The 20,020-nt window shown below is 39.7% G+C and overlaps 1 protein-coding gene across 1 annotated transcript in view; it reads left to right on the top strand.

Moving 5' to 3' along the window:
- The window catches only part of LOC122806555 (acetylcholine receptor subunit gamma-like), a 645,882-nt gene that overhangs the window by 528,651 nt on the left and 97,211 nt on the right, over nucleotides 1-20,020 (top strand). Inside the window, exon 10 of the mRNA XM_044077085.1 lies at nucleotides 4,374-4,581. Within this exon, the coding sequence (XP_043933020.1) occupies nucleotides 4,374-4,581 (208 nt within the window). The remainder of the gene's footprint in view (nucleotides 1-4,373; nucleotides 4,582-20,020) is intronic.

Genomic DNA, 20,020 nt, shown 5'->3' with positions numbered 1-20,020 from the left:
GATGCCCATGTCTTTTGCAGCAACAGCTGTATATTTCTATGTATTTTGGTGAGACATTTGAAACCTTCCACCTCTGAGAGAGGTGTCAGGACAACATTAATATTTGTTGTACAGCCAATTGTAATTAACAGTTTAGATGTCCAGCGGACATGTGTGCGACATGGACAGCTATGTATGGGGCGTAATTTTTTTGTGGGACAGAGTGCCCTTTTTTTTTTTACAGGTGAGAGTGGTATGACAGGTGAAGGAAGTCGGTAAAGCTGGGGAGGTAGGTTGGGTAGGTTAACAGACAAGACAGACGAGACGCATACAGGGACGGTCTATGACACACGTGGGGGTTACACAATTGGAGGGGACGGAGGTTGGGATATCCGAGATGCACGAGCCCACAGATGGCAACAGTGGAACTGATATCCCCACCCATAGGCAGTTGCCACTGTTCCTTCACAGCCCAGTGCGGGGCTGTGCTGGGGGCTGTGTAGGCGGGGCAGCGGCGGGGCCGTTAGCTGTGCCACCACGAGCCTCAAGCTGGCGTAGGGGTCCAAGAACAGTGTCTTGGATCTCCCTCGCACCACAGACCGGACACCGCGGAGGGTGAGTGGGCCGAACCCCTCCGGCCACACTTGCAGAGGGGGCGGGCCCCATCCTGCAGCGCTTCCACCCGAAGGTGGCACAGGGCCACCGGAGGGTCGGCCTGGGCACTAGTGCCAGGTGCAGTCGCCAGCTGAGGTGGGAGAGGTGGGTCCGCTGGGACCTGCCTTCCCAAGCGTTCTAGGTTTGTGAGTAGTTATGTTAGTTTGGGTTAGTGGCATTTTATTCCATTCAGATTAGTTGTAACAGCATGCATTGGTATTCCCATCAAACAAACACCCAGATATGAACACCATTGAACAAGGGGCATATCAATATCACATGCATTATTTGAACAGCAAAACACAGTCAATCGACATGCAGGGTTGATTAATGGCAACAGGCCATCAGATTTGCAGGTATGAACAGGGCACATGCACGAACAGACATGCATATATGTTTGAAACGGACAAATGTCCATGATTAATGAAATGTTCACATACCATTATTTAGTGGATGTTGTTATATGGAATTATAGGGTTGGGTGGGGATAGAAAGTGATGACACATTCATATGTTACACATTGATTCACATTTATCATAGGTACACAATTAAGTTGAGGCTGATGTTTCAAAATAATCTTTATTTGACTGTCATGCTACACCTGTTACACATACATCACTATCCTACTTATTTTGAATTTGATCAGATACATCATCCTGCTACACTTTGATGACAGGACAGGGGACAACTATGGCTGTTTAGTCTGTCAGATAATCATTCATTCTATCTGCAAATTGTTTACTGTTATCACCATATACAGATTTTGAGCTAGACATTCAGATTCAGACACACTGAAATCAGTTTGGGATGTTAATTTGTACTTCCCACATGCATTTAGTTCTGTAAAAACACACTGAGGCTTATATATTCAGGGGTTATTACTACTTTATTTATTCATACATGAGCCTTTCTGTCACTCTCACACATTCTGCAACTTCACAGTTCAGGTTGGTACTTCTAGGCTTTGTTCACATATTAGACCTGTGGTGATTCAAACACTTTCCAACAGCCTCACTTCTGTCATGATTCAGCATTTGAACAGGGGATATATCTCACATGTGACTACCTCAGATTCTGAAGCTGTACTCTTGAGACTACTGCAGGTTACAGTATATTTAATTAATGATGGGACATCTGTATTACAGCACTGTTTAATTCTATCAATTATATTTCCAGTTACACTTGCATACTGATGAACTTGTTGCAGCCATACCTGCAGACTTTCAATTCCTGCTTGCACATTATATTACTTTTAATCAATACACTGCACTGTTCTGATACATGGTACATAATAATATTTATTTACAAGTACTGGGTGGGGTTACTAACCTGCATGGTGGCGCCCGCACCAGCCTTCTGGCGTGCATCTCACGATTATGAAGCGGACACCTGCAGCTGTAATACAAAGGGAATAATATTGGACTACACATCTCCATGGTATCAGCTGGTTGAAATCCTTACATACATGAGTAAAATGTGACTTACTCAGTAGTGGGGCGTTGGGCATTTGCGGGCCTCCTGGATCCAACGGTTCAATTGGTCCTGCTTGCGTCTCTTCAGGTCCGCATGGTGGTGTCGGACCTGCTCACCAGTGCGTGGAATGCCAGTAGCACTGGTCAGATCACGAGCCAACTGGTCCCACGCCTCTGCCCTATATACTCCCCATGAGACCTGGCCCTGCATGAGTTGGGCCTCGTGATTATGGACAAGGAGCCAGACCATGTATCTGGACTCCTCAACGCCCCAACGCTGTGCTTTCGAAAGCAGCCCCGCTCACCTACTCCACTCATGCTGACTGCAAGTCTGTTCTACAATCAGTTATGCTGTGTATTCCGCCTATGGGGCTTATATATGCCGCTTTCCCGCACATTTCTCTGATTGGCCGTTTTGGAATTGTATCTACTTCACTGAAAATGCTTTCTCATGCTCCATTCTGGGTTTTATCCCATATATATGCTATTTCTGCATTTCTAGGTATTGCTGTCATGGCTTGGTGGTTTAGTTCCTTGACTCTAGTGCATGGTATCCTGGGTTCGAATCTGGCAACTGATTTTTCATTTTCCTGACAGGAATGAGTTGAGGACCTGTCAATCAAACATGCCAAAAGCACTTTTAAGCACTTTAAACCTGGTCTGCGCTCGTTTGCGCGGAGGTAACGCATGCGCACTGGCAGTTAGCTTGTGAGGGCGCCCGGCGCAAGCGGTGTGCGCTGGGATAAATCCTAATTGGCTACTGACACACATGTTAAGCTAATTGCACACAGTTGCAGTCTGTCTAACTGCAGCTTGGCAGCGGGCATGCAGTTTGCAGCTTTGAAACACTACTCAGCTACGGGCACTCTGTTTCACAACAGCTTAGCTATCAGTACATTTCTGACTATTTTTATTATTATGTTACTTCAAAATATATGCTCTATTTCATTCCATCTTACAAAGGGAATACATTTACATTTGTACAATACTGTCAGGGGCTTTTAGTGCTTATTTACAAAAAAAAAAAAGGTTGTTGTAGGGGCTCGAACCCTGCCTGCCTACTCTTAAGGCGGCAACTCTACCGCTAAGCTATTATTTCTTGGCTTACTTTGCATATTTAGTTCTTATATCCTTTTCCACTGACTGCTAACTGTGATTGCGCTAGTAGCACACCCGCGCACACAGTAGCAAACATTTACGGGGTTTAAAAAAAATAAAAGGTTTTAATTTAATTTTATAACATCTCTTCACTTTATACAGTGATGGTCTATCGGGGCATGTGTTGTGTAGTGTGTTTATTCACATTTTCATGGCCTTTCTCGTGGCTGTTTACTTTCAGCCATTCTAGTCTTCCGGGGGCGTGTCCGCTTGCAGGGCTTAGCCTACAGACACGCCCCCTACTCTCTTACACGGACCGTGTAAGAGTTACTAGTGTGATTCAGCATGCCTCATGCACCTCATGCATATGCATGACATGCTGACATCACACAGTTTAACTGCAGCCTCCGTGTAAGAGTTATAACTCTTACACGGAGGCTTCCTGAATCTGGCCCATTGTCTTCTGCCTCTTCAGTTTTCATCCCTTTCAGCTATGTCACTAGATAAGTTTAGTTTAAACAATTTAACTGACAACAGATATTTATTTACCCTATTTAATGTGTTAGAAAACACAGACAAACAACATCTCTGTGGCCCTTGTCAGTAACCTTAATATAATTTCTGCTAAAATAGTAATTGCAGACCATTGCCAACATTTATTTGTTGTAGAAATTCTGATAACACAGATCTTGCTCTTGTAGTTTCCGCCTCTTCTTGCATATTTATTAAAAAAACCTCTGCATTACCTATCCTACCTTAGACAATATTCTAATTGTTCCATAAATGTTTGTCAGATTTTACCTTTTTTAAATACTGATAGTACAATCACTAATCAGATTGCACATGCTTTTTTTAATTTTTATGTCATTTATACCCTTTTGTCTATACCAACAGCTTTTTATATTTAAATTTTCTACTTTAGTCTACTGCTTCCTGCTCTCTACATTTTTTCCTAGTACTGACTTGGATATTAACATTTTTTGAGAAATGTTCAGTGTGTGCAAACATTTTTGGTTTACTGTTTCTATATGTGTGCCCCCTCATCTACCTTTATTTCTGTTTGCATTTAAAATGCTAGGCACATGCTATGGAGGGTACAGATAGAGGTACTGTGGCAAATTAAAATGAGTGTCAAACATTTTTCTCCTTTGTTATGGTAATTGTTGACAGGTCTTTTTGGAAGTGCTCCCCCAGTATCTGGGCATGCATTTGGAACCTTCAGAAGACTCCTGGGACATACCAAGACCTCGCAGGCGCAGTTCCTTTGGGACAATGCTCAAGGCAGAAGAATATATTTTGAAAAAGCCACGTAGTGAACTTATGTTCGAAAGGCAAAAGGACCGTCATGGGCTGAAGAGTCTGTTCTTTGACAAATTTGGTATGTTTTGGTGTGAGATAAGTTTAAATGTAATCCTGCACTAAAGGTATAATAATGAGAATGCTGCTGCTTTTTCATTTTTTTTAATGTAGCCACTTTACTTGATGCCCCAATTTTCATTGTTTTTTTTTCTTTTGACGAGGGGGTCCAGGTCTATTAACCCACTGTTCTTGCCAGTGTGATGTTTTTCATTTGTCCTGTAAAAGAGGACGTAGAGCAAAAATCTTCCTGTTGACTCACAACTTCAAACTTTGGGGGTTGTTTCTGTTTTATGGAGTATGCATTTTCTCCCTGCGTCAGTGTGTTTTCTATTTGTCCTTGCAACTCAGACTGTCTGAAATAATTCCTTAAAGGGACATCATTTTAGCCATTCCCAATCTTCCCTATTTTCCCTGTAACAGGATAAAGAATAACATGCTTAGTGCTCTAAACTGTGGGATCATTATTTGGCATCTGCCCGAGGCTTTCTTTACATTAGTAGCTACCTGAACACCACTAACTAAAGAAAGTAGATTTCTCATGGGTCATACAGTTGTATCATATACCAGTTCTTTTTGTTACTCTTAAACCCAGGTCACTGCTGACACAAGTAGAAATGCAGCTGAATTACTGCCCCTGTATATCACTTTAAAACATAAGTATAACAAAAATAAAAGAAAGTTCAGTTCTACTAGATATTAGTTTGAGATTTTTCATAGCTAGACTAGGCTGTAGTAAATAATAGTTCAGCTAATCATTACTTCTAAACAAAGTCCCAGTGCTTATCTAACCGCACTTCCTATACCTCTCAACCTCTTCGAGAAAGAAATCTGGACAAAGCCATAAGTAAAAATGGGACAAAGGCTGAAAAATAGGGGCAATTTTTAAATATCATTCACAAACTTAGAAAGTTGATAGAATAACAGGTTTAGCATGAATTTTCTGAAGGGTATGAAGTTTGAAACTCAAATGTCTGTCTTTATTTTCTGACTTCAGTCTATAATAAGTTGCCACTAATTTGCCAGAAAACCAGAATGTTATGAAAAATGGACCAAAAATATGAGGCAAAAATCTGGACATTCTGTGAAAAACTGTACAGTTGAAAGGTATGCTATTTAGAATTTTTAGAGCTGAAGTGGCACATTTTTTTAAGAGCAGATGCCTTTCCAGGCATCAACGAAACAATTTCTATCAAAAGTTATTTAAGATATGTTTGAAATATTGTCACTTTGCATTTCTTTAAATGTGGTTTGGCACTTTAAAACTTTTTAATTGTTTAAATGATATTAGTAGTTGATTAGAAGGTTTAAACTAAATAATTTTACTAATTTAGTATATATATATATATATATATATATATATATATATATATATATATATATATATAAAACATGTTTTTACTGATTTGTGTATTCTAAAGAAGTTCCATAAGTAAAGTGAACGAAAGCGCTAAATTATTCCCGTGTGTTGTGGTCTTTATTGCTGCTGAATTGGCCTCACTTGGGTGCTTTGTGAGTTTTGTGTTTTTACCCAGCTTCTGCTTTTCCAGTTTGTCATGTTTTACAGAAGGGGCCGGTCGAGTGCAGCATTTTACACGTTCTTTTTTTTTTGTGTCGAAAAACTGCCGCATATTGGATTTATGGATCTTGATGTGAGTGTGTATTCTTTCCCAGACGAAAATAGGAGTTTCACCCAGACCGTTGAGAAGGTTGTGGGGAAAGCCAATGAGGTGATTGATCGTGTTAATAGACAGAAGGGTATTGACTCCATTGCTTCCATCTCCGACGGCTCTTCAGATGAGAGCACTTTGGTTGGTGAAAACGACCACATTATACACAAACAAGGTATGGCGGAATTGTTAGACATTCCGAAAATCGTTTTTCCAGTTTCAAACCCAGCAATGATTATTTTTCTACTAGACGTGAACCTAACCTGTTAGACTGTCAGACTCTAGTTTTCCAACTAGAGAAGAGTGTTCTTAAATATAAATCTCTTGAAATAGAACATTTTTATTTGACAAACTGTTTGGAAGGAGACATAGTTCCTTTTGGTCTATGTGTTTACACTTTCCCTAATGGCACTAATTACAGAAATCAGATCTACAAGGATATTAGTGCAGTTTATAACAAGGCGGGGATACAGGTGTTGCATTTTTTAAAATGCCACAACAGCAAACAGATGAGAATTCAATCACTTGATCAACAGGTGAAGAAACATCCTTTCTTTATAAAAAAACAATTTATACCAATATCTTTTCGAAAGTTGATAAGCATGTCACAGCACTTATCCTAGGGAAGAAAAAGAAACTTAATAGAGATTTAATGGCATACTCTAACCATAATGCATTTATCATCGAAGGTGTGGAGGCAGGAGGTGGTGATAAACACAAACACCCAAACATTTTCAAAACTGGAGCTTCCAATAGACTGGACCAACTAGATTCATTTTTGGGCGATGACGTCAGCAGGCCTAAGGACAGGCAAGTGTCTGTTGACATTCATTTTTCTGAAGCAGACATTGTAGAAGCACCTGTGGTTGTGAGTGTGCAGGAACTTATCACTAGTGAGTCAACGGACAGTGAGGAGAATAATGCATTTTTTTCGCCCAAAGAATACAAGAATAACAAAGGGAGAAATTGGACCAGAAAGAAGGAACCGTTAGTAGGGACTTGGCTGATATTTAATTTAAGTCAAGAATATTTTTCAACAGCAGAGTAGGAGGTGCTGTCTAAAAGTTTTTCATGTATACCTTCAAGTCATGCTTCTATGACTAAAGTGATGTTGGACTTTAAATAATTTAGTCGTAAATTAAATTTAAAATAATTTATTTCAACAGCTTAAGTCTGTCAACAGTATGTACAAAAAAGTGTTATGAATCCACTGTTGGTTGGGACCTTGAATGTGTTTAGTAGATTATGTGAGGATGCTTTTTATAAATTGTTTAACCATGATAACATTCTTTACAAATATAAAGAGTTTTTCAATTTAAAGAGCAATGAAAGAATTGCATTGAACAAGCTGCGATGTAGAAAACATCTTAGGTTTATGTGAGCCGACAAAGGCAATGCGCTTATTATCATGTCACAAGATGAATATATAAAAAGTATGTTAACATTACTAGAGGATGTTAACAACTATAGAAAAGTGAGCAAGGAATTTGTTAGGAAAAAATACCAACTTGTTAACTTGACACTGCATGATTTGTTACAACAAAATTGTCTTCCGGTAGAAATGTATAATTTTTGTATGATGGAACAACCAGAATTGGAGGTGCTTTTTGGCATCCCCAAAATACATAAAAATGAAAACAACCCACCATTTAGACCGATAGTATCCTCACCAAGAAATAAAACAGTTAATATCTCAGTATTTGTAGATAAAATACTTAATCCAATAGTACAAAAGAGTCAATTTTTTTAAAGGACTCATGGATTTTTTTGGATTAATTGAAGGGATATCAGTTCAATGGTAGGAAACAATTTCTTTGTACAGTGGATGTCAATTCATTATATACTTCAATAGACCAGGAGCCAGATATTGAGTTTGTTGAACTTTTTTAAGTAAATTTACAACAGGTTAGACATTGATATCAAGACTATAGGAGTATTGTTAGATTTGGTATTAAGTAATATTTTTTTTTCATTTTTAATTCTGAAATTTATCAACAGACTTCTGGAGTGGCAATGGGGGCCCATGTGGCTCCCTCTTTCGCCAACTTAGTCATGTGTTGGTGGGAAAATTATTTCTTAGTCAAACTTCCCTCCTAAGTCAGTGGCTTTCTACAGAAGATACACTGATGATTTGTTTTTTGTCTGGGAGGGAGGTAGGGAAGACATTGATGTTTTTGCAAATGAGATTAATCAAAGTATAGAATGGTTAAAATTTGAAGTAAGCGCTTTTGGCACCACTGTTAATTTTTTAGATGCACTTCTTACTATGGATGTAGAGAAGCAAAGGTTTGAAAGTAACATATGCAGGAAAACTACTTTTAGTAACAGTTACCTTCACTAGTTTACACCCTACGTTTATGAAAAACAATGTGTTTAAAAGGCAACTCATTACAGCCAGTTGTATGATAAGTAGTGATGACATTTTTTCAATGAAGTTAATTTTTTGATCAAAATGTTTGTAGAATGGAGCTATCCCATAGAACAGCTTAGGAATATAGCAGACCAAATAATACTTAGAAGAAATAATGATTTTTCCCCCAATTTTAACATCTGGCTTTACAGCTAAAGGACAAAAATCTAATCAAAAAAAGTATGGGGAGAAATCCTTAGCCTTTCTGATTCCTATGAGTTTCGAAGGTGTAACTATCAGGAAAATAATTCAGGACAATTGGAAAGTAATTTTAGGAAATAAGGAACTAAGTAATATAGTAGGTGAACAACCCCAATTTATTTTTAAGAAAACATGTGAGCTGAAGGGGCTTTTGGAAAAAATTCCCAAGACTGGGTACATTTGGGTACATTTCCTTGTCAGAAATGTAAACAGTGCAGGTTCATTTTTCCAGGTAGTCATTACATATTCAAACACAGGAACTTTGAATATACACCGAAGTGCAGACATTTTTGCTTTAGCAAGGGACTTGTATATTTGGCTGTGTGTAGTTCCTGTGACTGTTTTTATGTAGGAAAGACAACTAGAACATTAAGTTGTCATATTCTGAACATGTTTGAGCTATTAAACATTGTGATTGTAACAATGCTTTAGCTAAGCATAGCAAGGAATACACACCATTTAAAAAGTTTTATTTTTTAGTATTGGAACAAGTTGATATGAAGGGATTTGTACAAGAGTTTAATAATTATTTAGAATTTTTAGAGCTGAAGTGGCAATTTTTTTTAAGGGCAGATGCCTTTCCAGGCATCAAAGAAACAATTTCTATCAAAAGTTATTTAAGAAACTTATATGTTTGAAATATTGTCACTTTGCATTTCTTTAAATGTGGTTTGGCACTTTAAAACTTTTTAATTGTTTAAATCATATTAGTAGTTGATTGGAAGGTTTAAACTAAATAGTTTTATTAATTTAGTATATATGTAACACGTTTTTACTGATTTGTGTATTTTGAAGAAGTTCCATAAGCAAAGTGAGAAAAAGTGCTAACTTATTCCCATGTGTTGTAGTCTTTATTGCTGCTGAAATGGCCTTACTTGGGTGCTTTGTGAACCATCACTAAAGTCCACAAAAAGGTAGGTTGCCTCTATTGCTGTAAAAGTTATTTAACCACCCTATCTTGAATTGCAATAGCCAGGACCCACCTCCTATCTGCTCTACTTTAAGCATCCCCAATTCTAACTAATCTTTACAAAACTGACCTTAATAAACTTTCCATCTGTTGCAACAAAATCACTAAATTCGCTATCAATGCCAAATCATGATCCCACCACTGCCTTTCCCTACAAGTTTTGCACTGGCTTGAATTTCTAAACCTATTAAGGTACTATCAGCTAGGCCTAGCTCATCTAATTCTGTACTATCCTAAGAAAATAGCTGATCTGACTGGCATGCTGAACTTCTACAATTCAAATAGACAATGTCCGTCCTCCAACAAAGCCTTAATTGAAACCATCACATGCAAAAACAACTCCGGGGGATCACTATTTGCCCATGAAATAGCAAATATATGGAACAACCTTCCGCCTGACCTCAGAATACAAAACTCTACACCCTCCTTCAAATGTCTACTTAAAACATACCTCTTCAGCAACCATCTAGAGCCTCATCCACTCACTATTTCTACACCCCATATGTCCTGGACAACACAAACGACATGCTCTAACTATACCTTTCCATGTGTGAGCAATAACATATATATATATGTGTGAGCAATAACATATATATATATATATATATATATATATATATATATACACTCTTATTCACTTGTGAAATATCTTGCAATGCTCTCCCAGGTTCTTATCAACTCTCATTGTATATTTTGTACACTTGTATTTTCAACCAAAAGGCGTAATATCTTCTTATTATATACTAACTGCTGTAAAGTCTACAATCTGTATGCTACTACTCTGTAATGTCTCTTTTGCAAATTTTTCATCTCTCTGTATACTTATGGAGTTTTTCTCCCCAGGACTCTGCTGAAAACGGGCACTTGTTGTCCAGTCGGACTATCCTGGCAAACAAATGTTAAATAAACAAATAAATAAAATTATAAATAATTCAAGTTGATTGAGCTGATGTAAATAATGTGATGTCATCATTCTCACTAGACAGTAGGCTACTAAAGGCATTGTTTCAAAATTAAGTGTCTTAAACATGATTATTAATCTAGAGGGAATATTAAAAAAAATTACGGAAGTCCAACTTTTGTATGTTTCATCCACGACAAAGGCAGCAGGTTGGGAGGAATTCCATTGGCCAAGATAAGTCTTTAAAACTGTTGCATTTCTTAAATGAGGTACAATGCTGGAGTCAGTATATTAAGTGAATTATATATATATATATATATATATATATATATATATATATATATATATATATGCATGTGTATGCTAGACTTCATAAAAAAAAAAACCCTCATACAAACTCAGACACTACTCACAAGCTACTCTATCTGTCATTAAACCCGGAACCAAATCCCACAGCACTGCACATGCTTACCCCTCTGGCACCTAATCTTTGGTAAGCTCTTCCCAATGACATTTAGGAAATCAACACTTATTAGGAATTCAGAATGCAACTCAAAAAGCACTTCTTCAAACAAACCAAATACTCCAGCTTCAACGCAGGACCTATATCCTAGCCTGTCTCTTTTTCGAGTCTCTTCTCCTCTCTCAAGATTCAATGAAGATTGATCTCTTTTATTGTATATTATACTCTGCTAGATTGTAAATTGCACAGTGCTTGTTCATTGGAATATGTATACACTGTTTTTTTATATGTAAATAGTCTGAAATATTATGTTATTACTTACATTTTTGTATTTTGATAGTGAAATATTTTGTATTTCTCCTGGGCTGAGCCTGAAATTGGTCACTACAATCAGTGCTTTACCCGAGTAAACAAATATAAATAAATAAAATTTTTATTTATTTATTTTATTTATTTATCATTTGTTGACCGGGAAAGTCTGACTAGGTTCCACAGAGCCTGTTTTCAGCGGAGGCCCGGGGAGAAATGCTCCAGATGCATGTCTTTGGAATGTGGGAGGAAACCGGAGTACCCGGAGGAAACCCATGCGAACACAGGGAGAACATGGAAACTCCACACAGAAGGCACCCCAGCTGAGAATCGAACCGGTGAACCTCTTGCTGTGAGGTGACAACATTAACTGCTGCACCACTGCGCCGCCCAGTAAATAAACATACATATGGAATTCCTCACTTTGGTTTATTACCTTGACGGTCAAGAACAAGATGATCTGTGTTTTAGTCAGCTGGCATGGCAATTGAATTACTGTGGTGTGCCATAGTGAGACTGCAGAACACTAGGGATTAGGAAGATTGAACGTTGTTTTATTCATCCGGTCTCAACATGTGGGTTATCAAATCTGACTCACATCTGAAGTTGGCCATATTCGGAGTCTTCAGACTCAAAGCTCCACCTCCTCTAACTATAAGGCCATACTTTTGCACCCTCTCCTCACATCTCATTTGCAGCCATTCTGTTGGGATCATGGACGATGAGCTCTGCCATCTAGTATCTTTTGGATAGCATTTTTAGATACATTTTTGACTAACTTTTTGAACTTTTTGAGCTTTGTTGATGTTTCCTCTACCCGTATTTAAACAGGTATGTTAGGTTTGTTAGGTATTTAACTTTGCTGTGTTAGTTAAGTATGTAATATATTGTTGTCATTCCCACCTTTGTTCTTTTTCTCTCAGACTATGCTATTGGTAGTTTGTGTCTCCTATTTCATACTAGTTATTAGATATTGTAGATATTGAGTAACTATTAAGTTTTGTCTGTCATGTTCTGCTTTATTTGCTAGGTATGTAGATAGGTAGGTTAGTCTGGTTGCTATGTTTTTTGTTCCTGTGTGTGACAGCGTGCTTTTGTTATTCCTAAGATGGATAGTTCTAAGGCTTCGGGGTTTAATAAATGTTTGTTATTTGGGCATAAACTGCCACGACAAGATGCCCATAACAAACGTCTGTATTGGTTGGTTGCTGACCATTTGGTAACTGATTATGAGACATGCACCATTTTTAGCACTCTCATTGTTAATGAATTGCAAGCCAAATTAGTGGTAAAGGGCCTTTTTTAACCATCTTCTGCCTCTACCTCCTCCCCGAATAAGAAATCTGGCAAGCAGGAGAATGATCAATCCAAGCAAAAATAGGCTAAGGTCCATGATAAAGAATGAGAGGGTTGCAAACTATCCTCCTCATCTTCGGAGGATCTGCTGAAGGTGCACCACACTTTGGCACCTCCAGCTCCAACCCCTTCAGATCCTATGGTACCGCATCAAACCTGAAATCCAGTACTTCATGTATTAGAGTTTTTTAACTCCCGAACTCCAGCCCCTTTCTGACTAAGGTCCCTACAACTTCTTCAGGCAGAGTACATTCACCCATTTGCACTATTATTCCTACAAAGTTTTCTCCCAGCCATCTCATTCTCCCCCCTCAGGTCCAATCTTCCCTTTACTGGATCTGCTCCTCAGATCCAACAATCTTCGAGAGATGAGCAAAGTCACCTTTGGTGGCCTTTTCTTTTAGGTCTGTCAGGTCAGTTGGGATCCTCAAGGCTTCAGATTTGGAATGACTGAAGAGATCCTTTCTGCAGGCTCAGATCCAGATAGGTATCATTCCTGCCTCCTTGACCCTGAGGTCTGAGGTTATACCTCCCACTCTTGCTGTTCTTCCCTTGATTCCTTTGGTTTTGGGGTTATGTGGTCCGACTATGCTGCCTTACCCTCTGCCTGCACTGCTAGCTTGGTTGCTTCAGGCAATGACACCATACTTGGCATTCTCAGCTCTGGCAATGTCAGAGCTAGGGGTTCCTTGGAGCTGGCCTGTGAGGGACAGTACCCCAATTCAGAGTCAACTTTCAGGATCTTAGTCATCCTTACCTTTGAGTGCTTTGGCTCTTAATAGTTCAATACCAAACTCTGTGTTGGAGCCGGGCACCAATAATTCACTCAGGTCCATGGATCTGAGGAGAGCTGGGTCCAGTCATCCAGCTCCAGTTCCAGTTCCAGTCTTTGATGTTGTGGAGAGGTTTTTCTCCCATTCAGAATGGGAGCTTTGGCAGTGTCATCAGATCCATCCCAATCTGCTTGATCTGTGCTTCAGGATCTACATCAGTTGCCTCTGGGACTGCCTACTCCATTGTGTCCCCAGGTTGCCCTGCATTCAGGGTTCCCCTGCTTCTTCCATGTATCCTTCTGCTTCCCCCTCAGGGAGGTGCATAGTAAGAGCAAGTACAAGAGGAAGCACTTGGATTCCCCTGAGAAGTCTCTCACCAAGGACATTAACCTTGAAGAAGGGAAGGGCTCTCCCAAAGACCCCCATGATGACTTTTCATCTGGCTATTTGATTGAATTGTTAAGGCAGTGTAGGAGACTGGACCACAGAATCCCCTTCACTGGAGGAGTTGATGTTCTTGGGGCTTTCAGCTCAGGCCAATCCACATCCTGGGTGTTCCCTGTCTGAATGCTGTTATTGACCTGGTGTCTCAGAGAGCTTGGAAAAAGCAGATGTGGTGGAACTGATCCCCAAGAAACCAGGCAAAAGTTTGGCCCCTCCTTAGGATAGGCCCCACTGGAGTAAGGATTCAGCTGTGAATGCTGTCATGATTGCAGTAGCCATTAAAAAGAACATCTCTGAGGAGAGTTCCAAGGTCCATCTGCCCAAAAGGGAGTCTCAGGTTTTTGACCATTTGGGAAAGCACACCTATGCTTCAGCCACATTAACTTTGCATGTGCTGAATTATCTTGCTCACCTAACTAAACTTCATCAAGATATGGTAGCTGAAATGTCAAAAGATTTTTAAGACTCAGCAGCTTCCAGAGGCTCAGAAGACTCTGGAGTCTCAATTGTCCACTCTACAGTCCAGAGCTAATATCTGCATGAGGCTGTTGTTCATTGTGACTGATGGTACATCCTGCACAGCAGGCACCGGTATTGCTATGCGTCATCATGCCTGCATGTGCTTATGCAATTTTGTGGACTGTTTCAAAGCAGCCTTTGTTAATGCATCTTTTTCTGGTTCTTACTATTTAGAGTGAAGGACTAGGAGATGCTGACTAGGAATGAACAGGTTGGAAAAATTCACTCAGTGCTCATTTCTCCACTCCTCAATTGTCTTTCTTCTGGAACCAGAAGGGCATGATGCATCTCTTTTTTCACAAAATACAGTAACTTTTTGAGGTTGATCCTAGTAAGGGTCCCTCCCATGACAAGCTGTAGGCAACCATAACAAATGCCACTCACAGGGCAGGGATGGTCTACAGATCCAGGACTTTTGTGAAACTTTCTTGGGGAGGCCCTTCTAGTGAGTATTGTTCTCTAGAGACAGTTGGGGGCAGGGGGGTTGTTTGGCTCTCCACTAAAAGGTTGGGAGGCCATCACTTCAGACTCATGGATATTGAAATTGGTTGTCCAGAGTTTATACAATTCCCTTTTTGTTTACCCCAAAGAATAAAAAAAAATCTCTTCCAGATGTTCCACCCCTCCAGAGAAGGGACTCAGCAGTAGAAAATCAAAAACTGGTGGTCAGCTGAGCCATCCAAGAGGTCCCACCACACCAGGAAGGATCTGGGGTCTAGTCCAGATTCTTTTCAGTACCAAACAAAAGCAAGGATTTCAGACCCATTCTGGATCTCAGCAAACTGAGACATTTTGTCACACAGACCAAATTCCAGATGGTGACAGTGCAGTCCATTTTACCTCCTGCTAGGAAGGATGACTGGATGTGCTTGGTAGATCTCAAGGATGCTTACCATCACATAAAGATAGCAAGGCACTTCTGGAGATTCCTGCGCTTTCAGCTGGGGGCCATTCATTATCAGTTTTAAACTCTGCCCTTAGTCACAGCTCCTCTTGTGTTCATCAAATGCATGACAGTAGTGTCAGTCTGTCTCAGATTGCAGGGGTCCTAGGTCTTTTCTTAACTGGATGACTGACTTTTGACCACTTTCATGAAGATATCCCTCATAAACGCCCAAGATTCCTTACTGCAGCTGTGTCTGTCCTTGAGACTAACAGCAAATTATGAAAAATACAGACTGGTGTCAGTTTAAGTGCTAGGACTAATCAGATACCATTTGAATGCAGTCACTCAGACAGCCAAGCTGCCATAATGAAGACTAAATTCACTTTGTCTACAGGCATCTCTCATTCTACAGGTTCCCAGACTATATGCTGATTCAGTACTTCATCTACTTGGACACATGGCAAAGCCTGTTTGTCTCATACCTCCTGCAAGATTCAATGTGAGGGTTTTATTGTGAACTGTAGCATTTCAGTGGTCCTATCTGACTCATCCAATTGACTTTCCCATGCTTCTGATGAGCGTTTGTCACTGCCACATTTAATGGGGGTTACAGCCTCACTGGTCACAGTGGGGCAGCCCTTTGTTCATCCAAATCACCAGGCCACTGTGACTATGGACACTTCTCTTATGAGGTAGGGAGGCACTATGAGGGGAAAACTGCCAAAGATACTGGTTCAAGGTACAAGTCCAATCTTCACATTAATGTCTTGGAAACAAGACCAGTCCTAGCATTGCAGGCATTCTAGGACCTTCTACCTAAGGTGTGATTGCCATACAGACAGACAACACATTGGTGGTATGGTACCTGAACAAGGAAGAAGGACCTATCCCTTGTTTGGAGAGGCCATGAGGGTATGGAGTGGGTGATGCCCTCTCAATGGTTTCTGATCACAATGCAAATCCCAGGGAGATTTAATATCCTGGCAGACAGTTTGAATAGGAACATTCTTCTGCCCTGAATCCCAATGTGGCAGTGCAGATTTTAAGCTGATGGGGCACTCCCTGCTGTGATCTTTTTGCCTCCCCATCCAGTATAAAATGCACCAGCTTTTACACCCTGATCCCTCCAGTGGAACAGTCACAGAGAGATGCTCTTCTGCATGCTTGGTCTTGGGGTCTCATGTATATCTATCCCCTGACACCCTGGATAATGAAGTTTCTTCAGAAGGCAGCCCATTACTGAACATCTGTCATCCTCATTGCCTCATTCTGGCCCTAACAGGTTTGGTGCCCTTTTCTTTGTCCACCCCTTCTTCACCCACCCTGGGTGCTAAATCTGATTCTGGATTTGATTTATAATCCTTCGGGATTACCATTCCCAAATCTTTGCTCCCTCAAGCTAACCATGTGGTTTCTCCAGTTATGATGATGTCCAGTAATCCCAAGCTTTATGAAAGAATTACTCACATACGTTATTCATCCCAAAAATCCTTCACCTGGAATGCTTATGCTAGTAAATGGAAGGGCTTATCCATCTGGGTTTCTTTCAATGGCTTGGATCATTTTTCAGCACCTTTAGATGCCATTCTGGGCTTTTTGACTGACCTGTTTCTCTCTGGTTTAGTTATTCAACTATTAAGGTACAACTTGGTGCAATATTTTTATGTTGGGAGGGATAATACCCCTGTGGCATCTTTCAAGCTTTCCAATGCCTTCTTGAGGGGCAATTTTTTGTTACGGCCACCTGTCCAGGACCTGGTGCCTCCTTTGAATCTTTCTGTACTTTTGCTAGTCCTTACTAGACATCCCTTTGAACCTTCAGCCATGGTGTGCTTAAAATTCTTGTCATGGAAAACCTTCTTTTTGGTGGCCGTCACTTCAGCCAGTGTCACTTTAGTGTCATTTATCCTCTGTATCTCCCTACTTAATTTTTCATAAAACAGGGTCACTTTAAGGACAAGCTGTCATTTATTCCCAAGGCTGATTCTGCATCGAATTTAAACCAGCCTGTTCACTTGCATTTTTTTTGCAAATTTCAGTAACAAAGAAGAATATTTGCTTCATTATTTAGATGTTCATAGACAGCTTAGATTCTATCTGGACAGAACCAAAAGTTTCTAAAAATCTAACCAACTGTTTGTTTCCTTTTCTAAGGCAACACTTGGCAAGCCTGTTTTGTAAGATAACCTATCCAAATGGCTTTCTGATTGTATTTGCATATTTCTGAAAGGCATACCTTTATCTGTGAAGCCTAAAGGTCATTCAACAAGGGTGGTGGCTACCTCAACTGCCTTTCTCTCGCAGCCTTCTGTTGTTGATATTTGTGCTGCAGCTGCCTGGTCTAGTACTCATACTTTTGTGTTCCCTTACAAGTTGGATGTACAGTCTAGGTCTGTAACTTTTTTTGTTCCCTATCTTGTAGAATGTTCTCTTATAGGGGCTCACTGGGGGGGTTTACTGGCTGGGGACTGTCCCACAAATTGATACTAAACAGAAAAGACAACATTGGATACAAAAGTTACATGCTTACCATAATGATAGATCTGTGTTGTTTTTATCCATCACTCTCAACCATCCCTCCTAATTGTCATTTTTGTAGTGAGTGCTCCAGATCAGCCTTGGCCTGATCCCAAAGCTTGTATAAAAGGATCTATTTCAATAGTTCTCTCTTTCTTGTCTCCATTTTCTTCATCCTAATTATGATTTTCGGCATTTCAGGGATTTATCCATAGGCGAAACTTGATCAGAAGAAATGGTGCAAAAAAGAGTAGGGGCTTATTTGTAGAGCAGGAGGAGCTCTGAATCTTTAGATTCCAAATACATCTGGCTTTGGATCCAAGTTGGATTTATCATGGGGATCAGGGGGCTTGCTCCCTGCAGAAAAAGCAAGTTTTAAAGTTTTGTATTTTTTAGATTGCTGGTGATCAACCAGTTGTGTTTAATTACTTGCCATTTGTTATGTTGAATTTTTGATGGATGTTTTATATATATATATATATATATATATATATATATATATATATATATATATATATACATACATATATATGGCTTACCTTGAAAAAGAGTAAAGGCATCGGTTTGAATGGTCACAACACTGAACCTACATCTCGAAAGTAAAAATATCTTCAACACCAATTGTCGACAGTAGTAATGTCAAGTGTTACACTTCGACATTTTCGACATTACCAGGTTGACAAGAACTTCTGGTGATGTTCAACTAATCTTTTGCAGGGGGGTAAGCTCCCGTACACCCCCCACACCCCCTGCATATTATTATGTATACAAACTCTGAGACTGCACTACAGTGAGGAAAAGGGTACATTTCCCAAGCCCCACTGTAGTGCGATCATAGAGTACAATGCCCCTTTTAGTATGCACCTCACAAGACATCTACAACAACTGGAAAGACCACAGAAATACCTCACAAAGAGGATTACTGGCCTCAAACAGATGCCCTACGCAGACCGTCTCAAAAAACTACAGCTTTACTCCATCGCATATCGCCTACTCAGGGGCGATCTCTGCCTAACATACAAAGCTATGTCAAACCCAGAGCTGTTGGACATGCTCCACTTAAAGAAATACCAATCCCTCAGAACTGCATGCTCTAGGGACCTAAACCTTGTCACCACAATAAACAGAACATGCTGGAGGGATAGATTCCTGTCCCAGAGACTTCCCATACTCTGGAACAGACTACCTATCTATGTCAAACAGAGCTCCTCATTAGCACTCTTCAAGGAAAATCTTGATGATTGGATGGGAAATGGGAAATTCACCCCAGGGATCACTTCTGTGGCTCTGCTTGAAAGGGGCACAGGAAAATAATTTTCTTAGCTAGGCTTATATAGGCCCTAGGGCCAATGGCCTGGTACCTACCTATGAACCTACCTATGAACATCAACCTGAGATGTGCGAATGCACACTGGCATTCACTAAAGTGGATTCGACCAATGCTCTGCTCATTGTTTCCAGAATCTAGCAGCCCATTCAACCATCCAAGTTTTGAATAGAAGCCTTTCAACTTTTTCAAGGTAAACCATATATATATATATATATATATATATATATATATATATATATATATATATATATGTACGGGTCTTACATATATGGCTTTACAGTATGGTTGCAATTACTCTATGACAGTGTGCACATTTGCTTTCAGAGCTAGCACATACTGTGTAAAACATGCAGATCTCTTTCTGGAGGGTTCAGTTTGTAACAATTCACTGTTTAATAGATTTTCATGAAAATCAGTTCCATTTTGAAAAATAAAAGTGAAGTTATTTTGACTCATAAAACTCTTATCAGAATTTAAAAAATAGCAGTTAGAACATAAAAAAGCCATGTATGTGAAAATAAGAGTTCAACATACTAGCCAAACAAAAACAGAACATTGAACTCTAGAATGAAGACTCATAAAGAACCCTATCACTTGCATTAAGGGCCAGCATAAAAAGGACCTGTTTTCACGATTCAGAGATTTCTGATTCAAAGCCATGTTAGCCACAATGAGGAAAGAAGTCATAATCAGCTAATTTGCATGACTTCTA

The sequence above is a fragment of the Protopterus annectens genome, chromosome 7.part0 (assembly GCF_019279795.1).
Source record: "Protopterus annectens isolate FY-2018-M chromosome 7.part0, PAN1.0, whole genome shotgun sequence".
Classification (NCBI taxonomy): Eukaryota; Metazoa; Chordata; order Ceratodontiformes; family Protopteridae; genus Protopterus; species Protopterus annectens.
This window is presented reverse-complemented; position numbering and strand designations above follow the sequence as displayed.